The sequence below is a fragment of the Agelaius tricolor genome, unplaced genomic scaffold, assembly GCF_023055355.1.
Source record: "Agelaius tricolor isolate 1412-34295 unplaced genomic scaffold, bAgeTri1.0.p SCAF_19, whole genome shotgun sequence".
Classification (NCBI taxonomy): domain Eukaryota; kingdom Metazoa; phylum Chordata; class Aves; order Passeriformes; family Icteridae; genus Agelaius; species Agelaius tricolor.
The window spans coordinates 7,216,536-7,239,286 of NW_027269279.1; the positions used below are offsets into that span (position 1 = coordinate 7,216,536).

The 22,751-nt window shown below is 41.9% G+C and overlaps 2 protein-coding genes across 4 annotated transcripts; one reads left to right on the top strand and one right to left on the bottom strand.

Moving 5' to 3' along the window:
- Positions 1 to 3,422: 3,422 nt before the first annotated feature.
- Positions 3,423 to 21,285, bottom strand: METTL9 (methyltransferase 9, His-X-His N1(pi)-histidine). 2 transcript variants are annotated; one of them, XM_071444077.1, is made up of 5 exons: positions 20,815 to 21,285; positions 17,049 to 17,239; positions 14,631 to 14,840; positions 14,027 to 14,211; positions 3,423 to 4,152 (listed from the first exon to the last, which is right to left on the bottom strand). In XM_071444077.1, the coding sequence occupies exons 1-5, from the start codon at positions 20,986 to 20,988 to the stop codon at positions 3,950 to 3,952; spliced, it is 963 nt and encodes a 320-aa protein (XP_071300178.1). In that variant the 5' UTR covers positions 20,989 to 21,285; the 3' UTR covers positions 3,423 to 3,949. The 2 variants fall into 2 exon arrangements, with proteins under 2 accessions (XP_071300178.1, XP_071300177.1); XM_071444076.1 differs by having other exon boundaries at positions 3,423 to 4,155; positions 20,815 to 21,283.
- IGSF6 (immunoglobulin superfamily member 6) lies at positions 4,840 to 11,241 on the top strand. 2 transcript variants are annotated; one of them, XM_071444079.1, is made up of 6 exons: positions 4,840 to 4,974; positions 6,573 to 6,926; positions 7,838 to 7,944; positions 8,972 to 9,025; positions 9,617 to 9,700; positions 10,812 to 11,241. In XM_071444079.1, exons 1-6 carry the CDS (start codon positions 4,908 to 4,910, stop codon positions 10,848 to 10,850), a joined length of 705 nt encoding a protein of 234 aa, XP_071300180.1. In that variant the 5' UTR covers positions 4,840 to 4,907; the 3' UTR covers positions 10,851 to 11,241. The 2 variants fall into 2 exon arrangements, with proteins under 2 accessions (XP_071300180.1, XP_071300181.1); XM_071444080.1 differs by having other exon boundaries at positions 4,863 to 4,974; positions 6,576 to 6,926.
- Positions 21,286 to 22,751: the final 1,466 nt, after the last annotated feature.

Here is a 22,751-nt window from a genome sequence, read left to right on the forward strand (position 1 = left end):
CTGAATTCTGTGTTCTCTTTTTTTTCCCCCCCACAAAGTTCTCTGCCACAGCTCGAGTTACAGATCTGAATATTTGATAAATGACACCTTTTTTGGATTGTTTAATCTCATGTACCAAGGTCCTCTTTTATAAAAATGTCTTTCAACGAGCCTCCAGCAATACCTCAGTCTATTGCAAATACTTAACTCCACTCTTGTAGCAGGAGTGACTCAAACTGACAGATGATGAAAATTTAAACTTTAGACTTCAAGAACCTATCACCTCTGTCCTGTCCTTACACACCTGAAACCCCTTTCAGCTACTCTTTTGGGAGCACCACAGTAAATGTCTCTCATTCAGATGTATCTGGTTTCCTAGACAATGAACTTACTTGTGTTTGTTTCTGCCTGTGCCCTAATAATTTTGCAGTAAAGTTTGATTACTCTGCATAGGTTAAATCATGCTTCCAATGTCACTCCCGATTTATTTATTCCAATTCATTCACTTTGATCAGGGAGTGAATTTTAATTAAAGCATGCTAACTTAATGTATAAGGAGATTAAATGCTAAGGAAAGTGCTTTTTCATCCTGACTAACTCAAGGGGACAATCGGCAGGGCACAAAAAGGGCTGTGAAAGCCCTGCCTGCCAAGACAATCTCCGGGATGAACTAGTTCATTTTTTGAGTGAAACAGGTGAGTTTGCAGCTCACAGCAACTCCCAGACAGTCCCAAATCCCGCTGTGGGGATCTCCTGCAGATCCCATCCCGCATTTCCCCAGAGATCATTCCTTGCATTTGCTGTCATGAGATTTCTGAGCCTTGCAGGACTCCCCGCTAATGAGAAACTCCCAGATCACCTTCTCCTCTCACTCCCAGAACAGCCACCCTTCCATGGACAGAAATATTAGACATTTTATCACTCACTCCATGCAGTTACTGCCTTATCTGAAGCTCGATAACCAGAAACTGACCTTACAATCACAACTCGTGCTGATAAGCCCTGACACTGCCAGCGTCCACCTTCCCCCGGCACCCGGGCTCTGAGGAGAAGCACCACATGCACGGGGGAAGCCGCAAGGGCTTGCGGGCTGGAAAGGGAGAGCGGGCAGGAGAAGAGAAGGAGGGCCAGGCCCCCAGAGAGCCTTACCTGCCTCCGCCGTGTGCGCCTCCTCCCCGGCTCTGCAGGAGCTGGGCGGCTCCAGCCGGGACCCTGAGAGCGGGGCCGGGCCCAGCACCGCCCTGCGGCCTCAGGCGCCGGCCCAGCGCCCCGGCCCTCAGGGCGGGCGGGAGCGGCTCCTCCGCCCGGGGCTCGGCACAGGGGCAGGAGGGGACGCTTCTGTCCCGAGGTGAAGAGAGCTCACCAAGCTGTGATGGGGAAACAAAGGGCTGGTGCTGCCCTGCTGTCCCCTCTCCTCAGCCCAAGCAGGGGAAGGTGGCCCTGGGTCCCTCAGAGCATGAACTGATTGTACCTGGGATCACCCGGCAAAAGGGGGCTGTGGTTTTGAGGGATGAAGCTGTTCCAACTTTGAAAGCTTCTGGCTAAATCGTGTACTTGCACAGCACTGTTTTCCAGCAGTGCAACACATCCAGCCCACCCTGAGAGAACAGAACAGAACAGAACAGTTCAGTCACTCCCCAGGGCAAGACTGGGCACATTGGTGAGAGCACTGCAGTGCAGCTTGGATGGACACTGACACCCACAGCAGGACACGGCAGGATTCCCAAACCCAGGAGCAATGAATTTGGACATTGGAATTGCAACACTTCTTCCCTTAGATGGCAACTTTGGGGCAATTTAATCAACTATTGGACTCACAAGTTTCTTTCAGTGGGCTGTGAGCAGCATTGACTGCATACAAATGCTCTCTCAGCACCTGCAGGGAGGAAGAAGTCCCTTCCTTCCCAAGGAACTCTGGCTTTAGAAATACAGGTGTAGGTACAGAAATACTGTACCTACAGGTGTAGGTACAGTCCTAGGGGTTGTTCTGTTTATTCAACATGTCTAAGCAGGTGCTTCACCCTGCTGAATTTAGGCTTTGTACAAAGATTTTCTTCATCATTGGTCATCTTTTAATTCCTCGTCTCAAGTGTAAGAATACTTGGTTAAATAGAGTGAACAAAGTAGAAAATTGTAAGAAAGGAAAAAAAACCCCTATTGTTTATATTGCACCTTCTTCTTTGAGAGGTTCCCAAACCTCTCAAAGGCATTACAAACTGAAATCCTCAGTGACAGGACTAAAAGATGAGACATGAAATGCAGTCTCTTGTGTGACTTTTAACATGTGGGATTAAAACACTTAAGTACCTTTGAAGAAGTTTGTCTTACTACATATTTGCTACCTTAACCTAAATTAATGACACATTAAAAAAACATCTTCCCACTACTAGATGAGTATAAAATGAAGGTAGCAGAAGATAAATTAATGGATTCAGTCCAGAGCATATATAGCTCATTTTCCCAACAGACAAATCTGATTGCACTATGTGCCAAAATGCAATAGCACATCCTGAAATGAGAATAACACTGAGTCTAAATTACTGTTGAGAAGTAATTTGAAATTACAGCATCCCTTGCCCTATACTACAGAATACTATTCCACAAAAATGACTGACAACAAAAAGCTAATAAATTGGCAGGAGAAATCATTAACCATCAGCTTGAGGTAAACCTAAAATGACATTGTTAAGCATCCTACTTGGCATAAAATCACCATTAATTATAAAAACCACCAAAAAACCCACAACAGACAACCTTTTTAGACTTCAAAAGCAACAGAAGTCAGTTCTTACTTTACTTACCTGAGGCTTCTCTGCTCTCTCACACTTGCAATCCAAGCACTGCATGACATACATCTGCCAGGTCTACTTATGATGTCTCTTGTTTTAAAGAGAAGTTATATCCCAACTGCCAGAAATTATCCACTTAGACAGTTTTTAAAACAAGACATGTTAAAATAAATAGCATTAATTTAGTGCTCTTGAAGAAAGGAAAATGTCTCAAGCTTGCTAAAATGAAAATGATCAAGCCCCTACAGCCTGATCCTCACAGGCAGTTTGACTCATAAAATTTGCAAGAAACCACCTGCAACTTTTTAAAGCTGAAAACATTTGGCAACAACTTGCTTAGAGGGTTTGTTTTTAAAGCCATCAGCTTAAAGTGCAGTTTTGACAAGTTCTACCATAACCCCTTTATAGCTGGAAAATGGGAAATGTAAAAGCAATGAGGATTTATGAGGCTTTGATAGGGAAGAACATGAAGGAAACCCAACCAAAAGTGATACATTTTTGTGCACTTTTATCCCATTAAAAAATAATTAAATGCTGTTTAAATAAATGCAAGGTTGTGTTGCTACTGAAAGCTTGATTCTCAACACAAAGAGCAGCTGCTGCAGACAAGCATGGCTATGGTTACAAAAATGAACACAAAAATTAATGCAAAAGTCATCTCAAAAAAGTTTATTAGCATGATTAAAAACGTGAAGAATGACAGTAAGAGAGAAACTTAGCTTAGCATGGAAGATTATCCATTTCAACAGTTTTATTCAACAAGGCTTGAAGTGAATGGATAACTTTATTGCCAGATTTTGCTTGATTTCTTTCACAACAGTTCACACTGTATCAGTTTCACCATTATAAAGACTATTGCTTTTGTTTGTATATGATCCCTGTTGCAGGTAATTATAAAAAAATATCCCCCATTGCTGCTGGATTGCAGAATGCAATGTTGGTTTAAGAGCTGGTAAAAAAGAAATACTCAGCTGAGGAGTCCATTTAAAAAACAACCTTTTCTTCCCCCCCCTAATCACACTACAAAGAAATACATTATTATTTTGGCCTTTAAATTTCTTACATGGTATTTATTTAGCACGGCAATCCCAAAATTCCCTCCCTTTAAGTAACCATAAATCAAAATCATCTTTCAGAGGCTGTTTCTTGGGTTAGATTGTGGAGCTTTACTTCACCCAGGCTTACACTGGCTTGAGGACAAAGACAGCATCATCCAGCACGTAGTAGTCATTGTACATGTCACCTTCACAGAGGTAGGGCAGTCTGGTGAAAGCCTCGATGGCAAAACCAGCTTTACTGAAAACTTCTGGCAGGCTGTTCACCTGCTCTTCCCAAGTGTGCCCTTTGATTTCCAAAACTTCTGAGGGCTTTTCCCACTTGCCACCTACTGAGAAAACAGAACAGCTTTGTTTCATTATAAAGGAAACTTCATTGTGTGCTGTATTTTCGTACAGAATGCATAATTACACTAATTATGTTTCATTCCACTCCCCACACGAGGTTGCCACACCACTCATAGACCTGTTGCAAGATCAGTTCCAGTTTATCCCTGCTGTTCAAAAGCAGCTTCTTTAAGGTTATCTTTTGTTACATTTTTAACTAGAAGGGCCAGGAGTGGCTAAAAGGTAACTGCCATTAGTGAGTTTGGTGTCCAGCAGACAGGCACAGAGGTAATCCCAGTAATTAGAGTCAGCAAGTTGAAAGCTATGATTTGCTGTGAAGCTTTCACCAGCAGATCACCCACATTACAGTGGATGGCTACTTTGTGCCTTCAGTGCCACAAATGCTGATCTGCTCAAGGCTGCTTAGGGTCACACACAAATAAGAAGCTGATTAAGTAGCATGCTGGAAAATGTCTCGTTATTTGTTATATCCAATGAAATAATCTGAAGGATTATAGGTACAACTCTCAGGAATTCAGAATTTTAAGTTCTTCACTCATTTTCCAAGCAATGTCATCCACAACAAACAAAAGCTTTCTGGTTTGCTCTGTACCTTTAAGCAGTTTGCTAAATGCAGTAGTAAACACCCTTCTAAACAGGAAGTTCTACATCTTGTGATTAAGACAGTTCTGCAAATCCAAACATTTCCTAAGTTCCTCTTCCTTCAAGAAGATTCATTTCCACAGAGATACAAGAAATGGCATCTTTCAACAAATTTAAAAATGTGCTAATGCTGGCACTTGACTGGATCCTGTATGGTGCTGGTAAGAATTTCAAAAAATTTCTTACATTTTCTCACTTAACAGCAGTTAAACAAGACTGAGAATTTTGTGGTTATGGTTTGCAGCAGAGCTACAAAAGAAAAACAGTTAAAAGTTTTGCTGAAAATCAGGTTAATTTCTGCTGTTGTCATATAACTTCCAAAGTACATAACTGCTCGCAAATGCTTTTTTCTTCCAAAAGTCTGAAACGCTGCTGTAATCTGTAATTTCTGGGTCAAATCCTGCTGCACTTCCCTGCTTGGAACACTCCAGCAGCAGCCTGGTCTCAGAGCAACTGTGTTTGTTTGGGTGGAGGCTTTGGGAAGTTCAGCAGGCAGCACCTCCATGACCTGAGGCCATGGAGTTCTGCTCTGCAAGGACACCAGAGCCCCTGGATACGGTGGAAAGGAGAAGGGATCAGCTGCAGAACCACGAGCTGCTGCTGCCTTTCATCAAACAGGGTGCAAGTACACCCACAACTTACAATCTTCAGATTGCTGTAGCTGCTGTGGAATGGCTCTGCTATGGACCTGACACAGAATCAGATTCACTTTATTCCTGTAGAAGTCACAGCCACTGAATCTGATTGGATTTAGTGAGAAAAATGGTGAAGGGACAATGCTGTTGTTCACCATGGGCAGGTTTACAAATTGTGTCTCAGCAGTACACTAAGAGATGTCTGTTTATTTATCCTCTAGTTTCTTATTTTCTGGCAAGCAGAAAAGGATGCTATTTAGATATCCCTTTATTCTCACTGCAATAAGCTCAATGCCATAGTTTAAATAACTACACTATTTATTTGAATAAAATTAAATATATTAACACAGAATTCACATGGATTTCAATAAAGACTTAAAAAAAATCTTCCAGACTAGTCATACTAAACCACATATTTTAGTTCCTTAATTAGAATGCTCTTCTCTGATTAACCTTCTTGTTTTCTCTGCACACATTTTTAAATGTCAGGACTAACAAGCACTATTATTCTTAGAAACCCAGAGTCAATATATGTGATGAAGTGGAAGAATGTCTAGGAACTATTGTGAATTCTAATCAATGTTATGAAGTTGCTAAATTATAAATGTCTTGATTTATGACATTTCCACTGCCTGCCCTCAGCTCGTCTGGTTTGACTCAGACCAGGAACAGTGGAGGAGAGAGAAAGCCCTGCAGAACTGCTCCCCTGAGCAACTGCACTTATGTCCCACAACACCCACCCCCACTGGCCAGTACCCCTAAAACATGCAGCACTAAATCTCAGGCTAGAAACTGCACAAAGTATTCTTCTGGTCTTCTCCAGTGCCAAAGGAAACATTCACATTGCTTTGGATCTATCAATCTTCCCTATTTTGTCAAAAAATAGAAAGGCAAGCATATCACCCTCCACATAAAAGTGTTAAATGAGCACATGTGCAAGCTGTAAAAACTATCTAAAAACTAAGTTTGCTGAAAACAACCTTAATCATTTCAAGTTTGAAACACAGTTAATTTCTTCCTTTTTGCCCACCTTTCCTTGAATGAACCAAAAGTAGTTGTTTTTTCTTTTTAGACTGTACCTGGCTTTTCAGCTGTCCCTCACAGCACCAACTGTTCCTTCCCAGCAGGTGCTGCAGGTCACTGCCGAGTCACTGTGGCACAGCCCAGGTTCCAGCAGGCTGACCCCTCCATGAACGTGTCCCTCACCTGCTCCTTCTCTGCCTCTGGATGCTCCTCATCCCAGCCTGACGTTCTGTGGTTTCGCTTTTTAACTAACACACATCAGGGTTTGTGTACTCCTAATGGCTGCACAGATCATCAGAAGTATAAAGTACATTCATCAGGAACCAACACCTTACTTCAGATAAAAGATCTGACTGAGGATGACAGCGCTGTTTATATCTGTGGAATAGCATTTTCAGACTCAGAGTCACCCTTTTCTAAACAAACAGGAGATGGAACAGTACTAACAGTAACAGGTCAGTTGATTATTCCTTCTTAATGAAGCAGCTTAGAAGAAATAAATTATCTCTTCTAAATACTCTCTCTATTTATACTTTCAAGAATGACATTTAAGATGGAAATACCAACAAACCCATTAGGAGTAGTATGGCTATATTAAGATGTTATTAGTAAAACCAGAGGGATTGCACAAATAAGCATCTCAACCTCGTCTGCTAATTAGGCTGTTCTGTCATATGATGAAGATGACTCTAGAATTCTACAAAAGAAAGAAGTTTTGCACTTATTGCTGTCTAACCACACTCTACATCCTCTTACAGAAAGACTTTTGTGGCTGTCAGAAAGAAGTATCTACTAGAAAATGGGAAGTAGAGAAACCAACATTTAGTAGAAGTTGCCAAGAGAGTGCAGGGCCTCGGACCTGGGGATTCACACTGCCAGCCTGAGAAGAATGCTCCAAACCTTTGTGTCATTTGCCTCTAGTTAAGAAAGTGATGAAACTTTAGTAACTACATTTCAGTTTTACATGCCTAAAACAGAAAAAGAAAAAAAAAAACCAAAAAACCAGAAACACTCAGCTGGATTATTACTTTCTTTATATTCCTTCCTTCCTCTAATTCCATTTCTGAACAGAAGTCTATGAGCTTTATTCAGATATACCTTTACAGGGGCAGAACACTGGATGCCATTCTCTTTCTACCCCTATAGGAAAGGTTTGTAATCAAAACTAACAGGTCTCCATTGCCCTTGCAAACATATGAGTGCACAAAAGGAAAATGATCTCATTTAGGAATTTAGATTGAAAATTACCCAGAAAAATGGTATATGGTTTTTTAATTCCTCAGAGAAAGGGGGTTGGAATGCAGAGTCTTAAAAAAATGAAGTGAATCAGAACTGCCCTTTATTCTAACACTCATTTTTAATAAAGGATCAGGGAAGCAGCTCAGCCATGGAAAACTCATCTCCATGACCATTGTCTCGTCCTTACTGTTCCTGTACAGCTCTGCTGTGCTCATTTCCTTTGTGGTCTACAAGGTAGGCTCAGAGTGATCTTCTGGTTTTCCTCATTTTGTAAATCGATGCAGTTTTACCATCTCCATAAGGGGAATAAAAACACATTTCTAGCTTTCATAACTATCATGGTTAAGTTTTAAAGAGGAGGTTGGTTGAAGTCCAAGTGCTGCACACACACATCTGTGAACTCCTGTGTGGCACATAGCTGGACTCTCAACAGCAACCACATTTTATTTTTTCAGTAAAGTGTCTAAAATAAAAGGTATTCTGAAGTTATAATTATCCTGAGAGTATAAATTTCCAGTAAAAGTATAATAATTTAAATTCATATAAAAGTATTTATGAGCTGTAGTAAAGTTACTCACTTGTCTACTGATTCTCTTCATACATGTACAGAAGAGAGACCTTAGTAAAATTTAAAAATATCAGAGACTTGGAAAAATTTTTATGCTTTCAGAAACAAACCCATTAAAACGCACATGGTTAAAAGTTATGTAATTGTTGGGGGATTTTTTAAATCTAGAACAAAATTTGTGTTTAGATAAACAGAGCTACAACAGGAATTTTTACATGATAATGAGACTTTGACAGGAGAATCAGGACTTCCCAGTCCTTACTGGTATGAGATGGTAAAATGACTCTTTCCTGTAGTGACTACAGTCTAAGCATAAAGACGGGACTGGTTTTTCCATTTTTGTTTTTCTTTAGAAGTGAAGGTACAGAGTGAAAAGTACAGTGGGAAAAATTAAACAAGCCTTCTTCAGGGGGAAAAAGTGGATCTGTGATGCCATTGGTTTCTTTTTGAGAATTAAGTAGTGTTTCAAGCAGATCCCACTGTGCTCAAAGCAAAACCACGTGCAGTATCTACTACCAGAAGCTGAAAAAGGCTTCACACATGTGAAAAGCTCTGATTTTTCCAATGGTATTTGCTGATCTAGTAAACACTTACCTACAAACTGACACTGCAAAAGTGCAACAATTTTTACTACTCTGCTAACTTCTCATCTTATATTTTAATTGCTTTTTCATTTATTTTCCCTCCCTCCAGTTAAAATCAAAGCTCCGAAAGAAAAGTGGGAAAGACCAAACAACAGAGAACTGTGTATGTTACCTTGTTATTTGCTTTGTCTGTGATTCAGAGCTCCTTCTTGTCTTTTTGGAGTATATTTGGCATCAAATTTGTGATTAATTGATGATTCCATTAAAGAGACACTCTGAGCTGCTAAGGCTTCACTTTAGATTTGTACAAAATTAGTTATCACTTTATATTTAACTAATTTTAACAAATCAGGAATTTATTTTTAACACACTGGATGCATGGTCAAGTTAATCTCTGTAAAGGCCATCTCTAACACACTGTTTCCTTCAGGTTTTAAGTAAATTTTGTTCAAACTTCTGACAATAACAGGTTTTGCTATCAATCAACAACAACCTCCACCACTACATATCCTTGTATAAAAATCAGAATCCATGCATCTAAAGAGCCATTAAAGAAGGTGTATATGTTAAGTAATGCAATAATAATGTAATTTAACAACCTTCTGCTTGCCAAACGGCAAGTTTTTAAAATGCTACTTAGTAACAATCCCAAAGACATATCTAGGTAAAAAACCTAAATTAGAAAATGTAGAAAAAGATGTTTTCTCCAATTCAAAATGTTGCACTGAACTAAAATATTTTAAATTATTTGCAGAAAATAAATAGCGGCCGAAAAATTTTTCAAGCAATTGCTCAAGAACTTCAAAAGCAGAGATATGTTCAACACCAACAACAGCCTGTGAGTATCCACCCACCAATACCTAAATTTATGGGGAAAAAGGGAAAGCAGAAGGTTTTAGGAGTTTCCTGTATCTATTTCCTTTTAAGTTGACAGAGATGTAAAACAAGTATTCTGAAGGACAGTCAAGGAGATTCTAAATCATTCTGAATGGCCATGTGCATACAAGACATTTATACATGTGTGTGGATATAGACACACACACACACCTGTTTTTAAATGTATGCTTGTACATTTAAATTTAGAACTGCCATAATCTCTATTTTGCCAAGAAGAGGTTCTGTACTGTTTGGTAAAATGCCTGGAGCTGTTAGGAGGCTATGGTTGAAAAGTATTGCTTTTTCAGCTCCTCTTGCTCCATTAACCCAGAGCAAGGGGCAGAAACAGAACAAAACTATTATAAAAGCTCTGTGATATATTTAAAGGTATTTCCTTTCCTCCAACACAGAGAGTCTACATTAAGTATTCAACATCACTGGGTAAAGCCACACAACTTATTTCATCATTCTAAATGTATGCCATTAAGTCTTATCTGACAATAATTTTACACATGCCATGTAAATTATTTTAAAAAACCCAAAAAAACAAAACCAAACCACACAACTTTAGAAATCACACACATTTGCAAGCAAAGAAAATTGCTTCAAAATATTGCTTCTCTTGAGAAACAATGTTAATTCTTTCCTATTCTAAGCACAGAGATCATTCAGAGATGCAAGGAGGACCCAAATGACACACAGGCCAAGTCAAGCACTTCTCCTACATACATTTCACTTCATTTATTTCCATACAGCTCCAATCATTTCCCTCTGTAATTACCCCTTGAAAGCCTGCCAGTCCTTGCTGACATGACCTGGTCCTTGCTTTGACCATCAGATATGAAAATATGGGCTATGTTTTACTGCCCCTGAGCTCCCTGGAGATCAGGAAAAGCCAACAGGATAAGAAACATTCTGAAGCCTGTAGATACCACATGGACAAAAACAACTGGATAAGAGGGGAGAAAGGATTTTACTGAAACACTAAAGGGATGGAGTTTGCCTCAAAAAAGAAATTCTGCCTTTATTTAAAAAAAAACCAAACCTCAATAACAAAACACTTCTGTCCCTAGGAGGATTTGGAAGATGACACTGTTTATCAGAACAGATGAGCACGTGCAGCACTTCAGATTTGTTCAACAGTTCTCCTGCATGCAAAGGAGCAGGTGAGGAAGTTAAGCTTCTTCACAGACCTCTTTGCTTTAAAGGAAGAGGAGAAAACCTTGCAGGGCAGTGCTCTTTGGGAGTATTTTCTATACAGATCACCAGAAGCAAGTGCATTGTACCTTACATCTGTGTTACAAATTCCATTTTCCATTTCCAAGAACCCTGGGAAAAGACTTCATCTTTGTAAGATAACTGCTGATGCTTTATTTTTAGTTTAGATTTAATTCTGTCTTTTTTCTTCTCTTTACATGAACTTTTATGTATTCTTGTTACATTAAACAGGATGTGAAAGATGTTTGACAATTGACAGCAACAGAAAATAAACTCGTTTCATGGGTAAAATTCTGGATTTGCTTCTGTTAATGGGGTAGTTATTGATGTAACATTTCCAGATCAACTGTAAATGAGCCTTAGAACAGTTTAAACAGAGCAAAACCTGTGTATTAGACAGGCAAGCAGAAAACACTGACAATATAAACACACACACTACCCTGGAAAAGCTCATTGGGATGGGAGCATCCTCCAAACCTCTTTAGGGAGGTAATTGCCATTGTGAAAACATTGCTCCTCCAACACTAAAATTCACCTGCTAGGCTGACAACCCCCAGCTCCCAGTCCCACCATCCCAAGTCAGGAATACCTGGGGCACCACGTTTTGCCTTTTCAAACCTGTTCAACGTGGACACAAGCACAAAAAAGAACTACACTATCCAGTACACTTTTTAAGTGTCTTTCTCAGCAGTTACTACCTAGCCAATCTGCAAAATCAGCACTTTTACAAGGTACCTCCTGGAATCAGGAATTTTCCCTTCTAAAGAACAGCTGCATCTTTGATCATAATTTAAATAAAGCAAGGCTTTGTTTAACAAATGAAGTGGCATTTCTCACTTCTGCAAGATGAGAACTGACAACTGAGACAAAGCAAGGGTCCATCTCACACACTGCTGTGTTTCCAGCTCAATTAATGGTATTTCAGGAGGACAGAATACACAGCTCTGCCTTCTCATCCCTGTCAATTCATTACAAGGATATTAACATGTTCAACAAGGAAATTTCACACTCCCAGGTTCCCTGTGTTCACTCCTTCTGAAGTATGCTATGACATTTTTATTTTAGGGAAACTTACACCAGTCCAGTCATGTATTACCCAATAATGACTTTTTCAGTCTATATTAGGAAATACAAAGGATTTTTATATGACTCTGTGAGGCACCTATTAAAAATGAAGTTGTGGTAGTTCTTGTTCTTAGTGACTGGTCTAATACCTGATGATTCACCAGGCTCTCTGCCAAATTTAGAGACCTGCAGTAACTGCAGTCCTGGTTGTCCTGCATGTTGAAATAAAACTGGAAAACCCCAGAGAGAATTTAAGACTGAGCTCCTCTGGACTCTAGGTGTCACTGTCATCCCACAAACAGTGAGCACAGATCTGTATTTTAATTTCTTCTCCACCTTGCTTTGTTCTCTTAGAGCAGGTTTTATGTTATTCACATAGACAGCTTCCACCATTACCATCCCACTATACTGCATGTAATAACCCATATATCTCATTTTGATTAAAATAATTTCTCCATTTCAATCTATGGATCTATCACTGGACCAAACACCTTACCTGCCCCAACACTTTTCCATTTGTTCTCCCTCTACAAAATTAAAAAGTTTCACTACATGGGTCCAAGCTGGTTTTAATGAACTGCTACAAGAAGTTACTTGAGCTCTGGAATGTTCTCCTCTTTGAATGTTCCAAGTATAATTTTGTTATATATAAAACATATGTACATATCTATTTTTAAAATGCATCATGTAGAACAGCTGAATGAAAATACTGAAATTCTAAAATGGTTTTTGCATCATGAAGACAGTCTGGCAGCTAATAGTCTGTTTCTTTAGCCCACAGTTAAATTGATCTTTAGTGGGAAAGCTGTAACTTTTGTGTGTGCTAAGCTGCACTGTTAACAGTTTATATGGGTCCATATCCATAATTGTGGCAAACAGTGGTAAAGGATTTCTACAAGGAGAAGCCACATTGTTCCACATTATAGGAACAATAAGTTGTAACCAAATATGCTTGAAATACTTTACAGATGCCTAAGTAAAACATCAAATCTAATTTAAGTCACACTACTTTTCAAAATAGTTACAAAATTACAAGCTCAAATACTGTATTATAAATAATTCTTCACCTGATGGCATTACTTCTTATTTTTCTCCCTTTTCCCAGCAAAATACCACTAGCATGCAAAAAGAGAAAACCAGATTCAGTTTGATGCATTTGTGATTGCCAGAACATGATTAGTTCTCTATTTTCTGGGCATCCATGCCTTTCCACAGACAAGTCTTAACACTGAAGGAGAACCAGAACAATGACTGATGAACATCAGCCTCTTGGAATTCAAACCACCTTCAGGGTGCTTCAACCTGAATCCACAATCACAGGCATGTAAAAAGGTTCCTAGTCTCTTTAGAAGTTTACTCATAAGGACAGATTCATCTGAAAATCTCTCATATATTTCTTACAATTCCAAGTAGGGTAAATAATTGAGTTTTGGCACTCAATTTTACCTTTTTATTCCTGGTACTAGTACACTGTAAATTCATACAATATTAATAGTGGTTGCTACATCATATTTGTAGGGGTCCATATTTTACTTTGAGACCTCATGCTGGAAAGTGAAAGTTGTCTTTTTATGGATTTTTAGGTGGGATTCATCTGGAACACTTGAAACAGCTTGACTTGAATGGCTGTATTCAGCATTAGACAGTTCTGGTGGTTTTGCTCAACTGGTCACTAGAGACAGCTGGGGTAAAAGGCCCTAATCAGGGACCAGATTTCCCAAGTTGCTCAACACAGCTGAAATGTGGTCATTTGCAAAACAGGATCTGTGACTTCAATATTTGAGCTTTTTGTTGGTGTCAGCAATGTATTCTGTGGAGTTAACAAAACAGCTTACATCATGTGGCCTGTTTGCCTATGATTTCATACTTCTCAACATGCCTTCTACTAGTTATTAGTAAAAAATCAAATACAAACATGTCTTTTATGAAACATTTCATCTGGGAGTACTAGATGCTACAAATGTTTTCTTTACCTTCCTAAACAGCTGGTAATCTGTGCACTTACCATTTTCCACATAGGGGTGAAAAGGCAGAACCAGTGCTAGGATGACTCTGCCTCTGGTTGGCTCCAGTACACTTCTAATGTCTTTTAACACAGTCAGTGGTTGATCACAGCGATCCAGCAAATTCAAACAGCTGATAACATCATACTGAAATCCTGTGTTCTGCCACTCATTTACACCAAGCACCCTGTGAAAGGAAAGAGATACAATCTGTTAAATAAAAACAAGCTGATTTCAGACAGAACTACTGAAGAGAAAAATTCCCCGTGGACGTGTTGATAGTGCAGGTAAGGTCAACCACTTAGAGAAGAGACAGACCTGATCCCTTCTGGTCTTCTGGAAAAGGAAACTAAATCAATGATCACCATGGCTGCATGTCCAGCCCCATGAACCTTTATACTGTCTGATAAACATCAGGTAATAAAGGAGACAAAAACCAACACTGGCAAGAGGGATCATCACATGTGCTGTTGTACAGGCTAACCTTTTCTATAACAATCAAACAATAAAGGAATTGACTGAAAATACTGAACATTCATTAAATTACAAATAGATTGCTTGCTGTAATTTCTGATATAAAGGATGCAGGAATTATTCAGTCAATACCTGTATTTCTTCTTCTGAAGCTGCCATATCATCGTTTCAGACAATTCAGTGGCATAGATTTCTTCAAAGTGAGGACTCATAACTTTAGTGACTTCTCCATCTCCAGCCCCTAAATCAAGAAGTCTGTGGGATTTCCATTCAGGATTTATTTTAAGCAGTCTTTGAAATTGTTCTGGGGAAAACACAAACATTGAGCCTCTTCCCAGCAGCCTAAAATGTAAAACCAAGAAATGATCAATTTTGTACAAACTTTAATAGGACAGGCAGTGAAGAAATTCAGAATGTGCTTTGGCAGGAACCAGTCATACATAATAGTAGACAAGGTCACTGCTCAGATAAATTTTAAATCCAGTTCAACTTGCCTTGCACTTGTAAGAGATCAAACACAGAGCCACATGCAGTTACAGTGGTTAAGACTCCAGAAGGAATTTGATTAGGTAAGGAAGAGCTCATGGGGTGCAGCTCAAGAAAATGATTGCATTAAAAAAAAAAAAGGGGGAAGAGAAAGAGTAGGAAAGATAAAGATTGAATCTTACTTGTCACATCTGCAGATTTGAATCTCTGCTACCTACCTTAAAAAAACCCAACAGGATAAAATAACAGAGGAAATAAAATGGCTGCAGACACAGAAGTATGCACAATGAATGAGGAATAGGGTGTGGAACGAGGAGGGAAGGCAGAAAACAGATTTAAAGAAAGCACGGGGGTAACGCTGCTGGAGGGGCAAAAGAGATTTTTTAAAATTCTATGTTACAATGGCTTTTGCTGCTGTCTGCAGATCCTGCATTCAACATGAAAAGCTGGGGAACAGAAAATAGACAACTCATTAAGGAATTGGGTAGAGGTGACAGTTGGATTCCTTCTGGATCAAGTCAATGCCATACCCGCCCATAACTGTTTGAAGACTACACAGTGACACGTTTCAGCTGTCATTGCAGAATTCAATGATGAAACAGTTAGAAGAACAGGCAGAGGAAGAAGAACTGGTCACTAATAGACTGCAGGTAGATAAATACTATTCTTTAAACTCCTGTTGGATAGCAGGTTAAACTTAAAGACAATGAACAGGAAAAAAAAAAAAGCAAACAGGAAAAAAGGTAAACAGAGACAAAAAGACTCAAAGAATAAAAAAAGTGAAAAGGAGCTGGGCTAGGAAAGACTGACTACTAAAACCCAAAGAAACAAAAAGGACAGAGTATACAAAGTCACAGAGAAGAAACTAAGCAGGACATCAAATATATAAAAATAAACACACTACATCCAATTTAAGTAGAGCCCGCTTGCAGCACACATGTGTCAGTCCACACTGTATAATTGGCTCATAGCTATTATTCCTAACAGCATTATGAGGTGTTATTCAAAGCCCTGAAGAGCCTTTGAAAAAAAATGGAAGAGAAAGGAAGAAGAGACCAAAGGAACCTTTATATAAAGCTACACATAACTAAGAACACCACAGGGAAGCCCATAAAGTCATCTGAGTAGAAAATAAGGAAAAAGACTATTTTTCTAGCCCCAGTAGACAGCTCCTATTTTGTATCAGACTGTGCAGAAGTATGTAGCAGGTGCAGAGGTGGGGATACTGGAGAAATTGGCTAAATGTAACTAAATACATTTTTCATAAGGTCAAAGCTGATAAGCTGTTAAACGTGTCTGAATGGGGTACGGTGAGCAAAAAAGAGCCCTGCCTTGTTTGAAAAAAATACTACAGCACCCATGAGCAGCCAAACTCCCCTGCAACTGATGCAGTAAGAATAGAAGAATGCTGTTTTATCAACTTGTGTTCTCCTGCTTTGCTGATGGTTCATAAGCCAAATATGCTCCCTCAGAAGTCATCTGTTCCAGGGCAGCTTACACACAAACTGAGGTGGAATTGTTTCAGGGAATAAGAGAAAGGACTAGTCCACATTTGTGTTACCAGGCACAGCACTTGGCCAGCTGTGCAGTGTTTAGAAATGTGCCATGATTTGCCATGGACAGGCAGACACTCTCCAGCAGGAAGAGTTTTAGGTACAGTACAGAACAGTCTGGATACATCCACCAGGACAATCACAACAGTAACTGATAAAAATGTGGCAGCAGGGAAAGGGCAAGGTGGGAGGGGGGAAGAAAGCTGAGGAGAGACAAAGAACACTCTCTTAGAAGAAAATTAACACAAGTAATTGTTATAAAATGCAATTAGAATCCTCTGACTGCCTTGTATTAATTGCAATTACCTCCTATGTCCCCCCATACTGGAAATGGTGTTCATCATTAGGAGGGCTGGGAATGATGAACACAGGAGGGCATTTCACATCTGACAGAGCAGCAAAGGGAAATTACACATTTTGAAAAGCTGGCAGATCAAGGGGTAGGGCTGAACACCTGAAAACTCTAAATCCAAACTGTATTTAGCTTACCCAAGATCAACTTTTCACTTACCCATTGATAGATGTTCTAGACATAAAAAGGCTAAAAATAGAGGACACAAAAGAGTGATAGAGCTGGATAAACAGCCAGCCTGACTTCTCAATGCTGTTGTTTAAGAAGATCTGTGTTCCTTGGTCAAGGTAACTCTGGACAAAAATAGGCTGGAGGGATTCAGACAACTGTTCAGTGTTGCAGACATACCACTAGAGAAAGAGATAAAGGATCATTTTAAAAGTTCAGCAATGTAATCCCAGAAGTAGTCAAAATTAATACATACAAAATTATTACCAATTTCCATAAATAAAAAAATTTAGCTTTTCCTACAGTCTTTCCAACAAACTTCAGGGTTAAATTAACTTAGAATTGGAACAAAGTGAGGACTGATTACTCGTTAAGAAATAGTAGGTTTAATTTTTGTCTTAATTATTACCCTGTAGTTGGAAGAGATCTACAAGGTAAATTCCCTAGAAAGCCAACATAGGTCCTCTATGCAAAAGTTGTATTAAAAAAAATCACATTTCTTTCTAATTAAGAATATCACTATTATTTTTCACTCTCCTACACTTCCATGGAGTTAGTGCCAGTCCTTCTCATAAATATCATTGTGTCTATTTTCTACCATTAAGAACTATTCTCTACAGCCAACACCCTCTCATCTCCCCCTTAAATCTTGCAATAATGTTCCTTAATCTGACTGCATGTGCTCATTGTGCAGATAGGGAGCTTTAAGTACCCTAAAGTGAGATGTAGAGTTTGAGCAGAACCTTGTAAAAAACGCACATGGAAGGACAGAAACTGTCAGCTGGGGTAACTCCCCAAAGATTTAACACACATCTGCTCAGACCCTGATCCCATCACGTTTGTTTGCCTTGTTGGGAATGGAACATTCACTGAAGGGAGGCTTACACAGCATTCCCAAGGAACATTCCTAAGGGAGGCTTACACAGCATTCAGCACAGTGGAACCTGGAATCATCACTGGAATGGGACAGGACTCTTACTGCAGGGTGTGCAGCCCCCCAGCAGCAGAGGGGAGCACACAGTGCCCCAGCGCCCCTAGGCCACATTCATAAGCAGGGGCTCCATCAAACACTGGCCCAAAGCAGAGAGGGGAGACCCCAAGGCCCCTCAGGTGAGCAGCAAAGGTGCCTGGTGAGGTTTGAAAACCTCCTGCACAATGATGCATTTCTGGCAGAATCAGGGTCTGCACTGTACTTCCAAACACACTGCTGAGTAGAACAAGGGAGTGATCCTTTCCTCTGAAACACAGACTCTGAGCCTGGCACAGGGATCCCCAAAACTGCTGATTCACCAGTTTAGGTCTCTTCTCAAGCTGCAGCTCAGCACTTGTTAAATAAATCAGCATAGGCCAGTGATTCCCAAAAGGAATCCTTAGTGGCTTCTGAAACACCACTAAAGCAGCAGCCTGTGTACTTTGTCCATTCATTCAGAAGCCAATTCCAAGAGTGTGGCAGAAGCAAATGATCCCAAGGAGCTGAGGAGCAGGCTGGGATGTGTCAGCTCCACTCACAAGGCTGCTGCCTCACTCCACTGAACAGGTCTGCAGTGGCTCAGATGATTTGCCTTTTGCAATGTGTTGCCAGGCTCAACCCAGAAGAAAACCTTCACAAAGCCTTGGGAAACAGAGGCTTGGTTCCATAAGCAGCATGACTACACCTGAGCTCATGCACCTCAGGGCTCTGCACTGAACTCTCACCTGCACTTCCACTGAAAAACAACAGTCCTACAATTCCTGTCTTTAAGACTTCTAAATATTGACATAACCACTGGCAGAAGGATGATGGTGACAACTTAAAAGAAGTTTGTTTCCAAAAATTAGGTGCTGCTCACAGATCTCCAATTTCTTCTTCTCAATATGGTTTAGTGGGTATGGTGGTATTTGGTCAAAGGTTGGACTTGATGATCTTGGAACTCTTTTTCAACCTTAATGATTCAACGATTCCATGATCTCTCATGGTTAATCTTGCCAATAAGGTTATTGACAAATACCTGTATAACACTGGTGAATAACAGAAATTCTAACACATTATAAGAGCAAAAAAACCCACAACCCCCCAAAACCCCAATGTAAATTTCAAATGAAAAGAAAAAAAAGGTGAAAACCAGCTTAATTCCAGAACTACTTCATCAGAACAGAAACTGCTTTTGTTTTCCTCCACATACAACTTATGAAAGGCCACTAGTTATGTGACAAATGTGTGTCAATCTCTTATATATTTTCAGATTGTTGTACTAAGACCTTTGTTATAACAAAAATTACAAACATTGCAATTCTTGCCTAATATTAGTAAAAGGATGAAAAACTACTTTTAGATAATTTACATAAAACTAGTTAAGTCAGTAAAACCACAGAGAGTCAAAGTACCAGCAGTCTGAACACATAACCCTTGCTTACCCCACAAACTCAGTAACCATAAATCTTACTAAATGTATTAAATAATCAATACCTACATTTAAAATCTAGATCAAATAAAATAGAGATGGAGATTATCCACTGCAGACCATCTACCTGTAAATGACACGGGCACCTCCACAACACATTTCCCTGACTTGTCTTTCTACTACAGCTTTTAACAACACAAAAGACTTTCAGATTTTCTTTGTTCACCAGAAGGAAGTTCTTCCTGTAAACCTGAATTCTGCTTCTCTTTGTACTTATGTCCTGAATAATCCCAACAGCAGACCACAAGCATTAAATTCCAGGGATACATCCACCCAACAAGGTTCTGGATGTCAGTGCCAGAGCACTAAGAAGGCTGCAGAAATGGATCAGCAGGAAGAATTATGGTCTTCCTTTGTACAGCAGTCCTCAAGTGCTTATACTACATCTTCATTGGCTCGGTTCTGCATATTTAACCTAGATTAAACTGCCAGCTTCCTTCTGCACTAAGACTTTTTATTAGCCCTTCTAACTCCTGTCAGATTTTCAGCAGCATTTTGCCAAAACATAGTGCGGATCTGAAGGCATTCCAAATGAAATCTATCACATAACCATTGCACTGCAAGGGCACGGCCCCTAACTTCTCCACAAGGTACCGACCCATGTGGCCACACTGCCCAAACACAGCACTAACCTTTTATCGCAGTCGGATCACATTACAACAACTCATTCCCAGTCTGCCACCTCCTACTGCTCCGAGGCCTCTGTGGGAGTCTCATTTCCCACTTTTTTTTGTTTTCCTCTAGATGCACCGGTACTAATTCCAAACACCTCTGTGATTACAAAGCCACCCCCGTCACCAGCACCTGCAAACTTCCCTGGAGCGCTCTCACAGGGCTCACCGGACAAACGGGGGTGTGCATTGAAAAAAGCGGGGTGCTCATCCACAGCTCGGGGTGCCCATCCAGAGCCCGGGGTGCCCCTCTCCGGGAGCAGCGCCGGCCCCGACCCGCCCCGCTCCGGGTGCCGGGACAGGCGCTGCTCCCCCCGCCGGGCTCTCCGCGACTCCCCCACGGCGCCCCCCGAGCCCGCAGCCCCGGGAGCGCTCGGCGGCGCGTTCCGCAGGGAGGGCGCACGGCAACTTTCTCACCGCAGGACAGAGCAGTTCCCTCTCTTTGTCTGCGCTGCCCTGCCCGGCCCACTGCCCCCTCAGCCCGCACCGAGCTCCCCGCACCTCCCGCCGATCCCCCCCGGCGGACCCCCCGCCCCTGCCCGGCGGAGCTCCGCGGGGGCGGGGGGTCCCTGAGCCACCCCCGCCGCCCAGCCCAGCACGATGAGGGAAGGGAAGGGAAGGGAGGGGCGGGCAGCGCGGCTGTACCTGGTGGTTCTCCCTGGCGCCCGGGGCTGGCTGGCGGTGGCTGCCCATCATATTCACGTAGAGGGACCTGGATAAAGGGCTCCGCAGGTACCGGGCCGGGCCAGCCCACATCGTCCTCCTCAGCACCCACAGGAGCAGGGTGTAGCAGCCCAGCCAGCACAGCCACAGTCTCATGGGGAAGGGGCGCGATCAGCCCCGCGCGCCGCCGCCGCCCCCCCGCTCCATGGAAGCGGCGGCTCCGCTCGGGGCCCGCGCACACGCTCCGGGCGGAACGCGCCGCCGCGGCAACGGGGCCCGCCCGGACGCCTTCGCTGCGACACGCCGGGGCCTGGCGCGCACACCCGCTCCCTCCCTCTCCCTCGCCAATGGCCGGGTGGGGCCGCGCTGCGTTCGAACCGGAGCGGGGCCGGGCAGGGTGGGCTGGCGGCGGCTCGGCCGGGCCCCTCAGCCGGGCTCCTCCTTCGTCCCCGCCCCGGGCCGGCGGGCGGGCAGAGGCCGCCTCGGCGGCGCTGGCGCACGTGCTCGGCACCGCCCTGTCAGCCGCGCGTGCGCAGAGCGGTGCGGGCCAAGCCTCGCCGGTGAGGGGCCCTCAGAGAGCGGGGCCGGGCCCTCAGAGCGGGTCTGATGGCTGGGCCCAAACATTGCTGGTGAGGGGCCCTCAGAGAGCGGGGCCCGGCCCTCAGAGCGGGTTTGATGGCTGGGCCCGAGCCTCGCTGGTGAGGGGCCCTCAGAGAGCGGGGTCCAGCCCTCAGAGCGTGTTTGATGGCTGGGCCCGAGCCTCGCTGGTGAGGGGCCCTCAGAGAGCGGGGTCCAGCCCTCAGAGCGGGTTTGATGGCGGGTCCAGCCCCTTCGTGGCCTCGGGAGGGTAGCACTGGTAGCCAGGCACCTCTGAGATCCTGGCTTTTACCTGGAACCTCCTCTGATCAAGCACTGATCACATCCAACCTTGCCTATCCTGGGAAATCAGCAAAACCAGAGCAATGACAGCATGTTGCCAGAGGATTTTTGTGTGCAGTTCATGTTCACTGATGTTTAACCCCCTTGAGGAAGGTTTTTGACTTGAGAGCTTTAGACAGTTTTTCACTGAAGACTGTTTGCTTTTTTTAGGGTTTTTTTCTCTCTCCAATAGCTAGATGGGCTAAAATGCCTTTTTGGTCTATTTTTATTTGGCTTGGGATTAAGACTCTCCTTTCCATGCCTCTTCTTATTTGTATAGACAGACTAGTTTATTTTTTCCCTCCAGGAAGAAGACAACTTTGTAATCAAAATCCAAAATGACAAAAGATAAATTTGCTGCTTTTTAAACAGACATCTGCTCACAATATTATAAACCAGTAAATAAAATCACTTCAGGTTAGTTATGTATTGTTCACAGGGAATCCTATCTTGGTTTTATCACATTAAAAAATACAGATAATTGATTGCATACCAAATAAATCAAGAAATTTGCTAGCTTTTGTCTTTGCACCGTTAGCACACAACCTGGGTGTGTTTTAATGGGATTTTTCAAAATTCCTACCCAGTGTTACATTTGTCATTAATATTCTGATGCAGTAGTTGTATACTCAGCATTTTTTTCTCTTGACAAGCCATAAAGAACTCACTATTCATGCATATTTAGGTAATAATTTTGATCTATAGTCATTTGCATATAAACTGGTGGAGTTGTAACCAACTCCTGGACAACCTCAGCAAACCCTTTGTGGGGTAAGCAAGCTTTGTCATTCAATTAGTGTGCTGGGAAAATATAAATAATGGAATCACTTTTACTTTCTGCTCCACCATTTGGAGAACATTTTTTCTTTGTCTTGGTGGAAAATTTCTAGAATCAGTTGAATCCCTGGAGTAGAAAAGGTCCCAAACCCACCCCAAGGGTTGAACCCAGCCGTTGTTGCTGTGTGCTGCCCCCTCAGGGGCAGGCCTGGCTGCACAGCCTC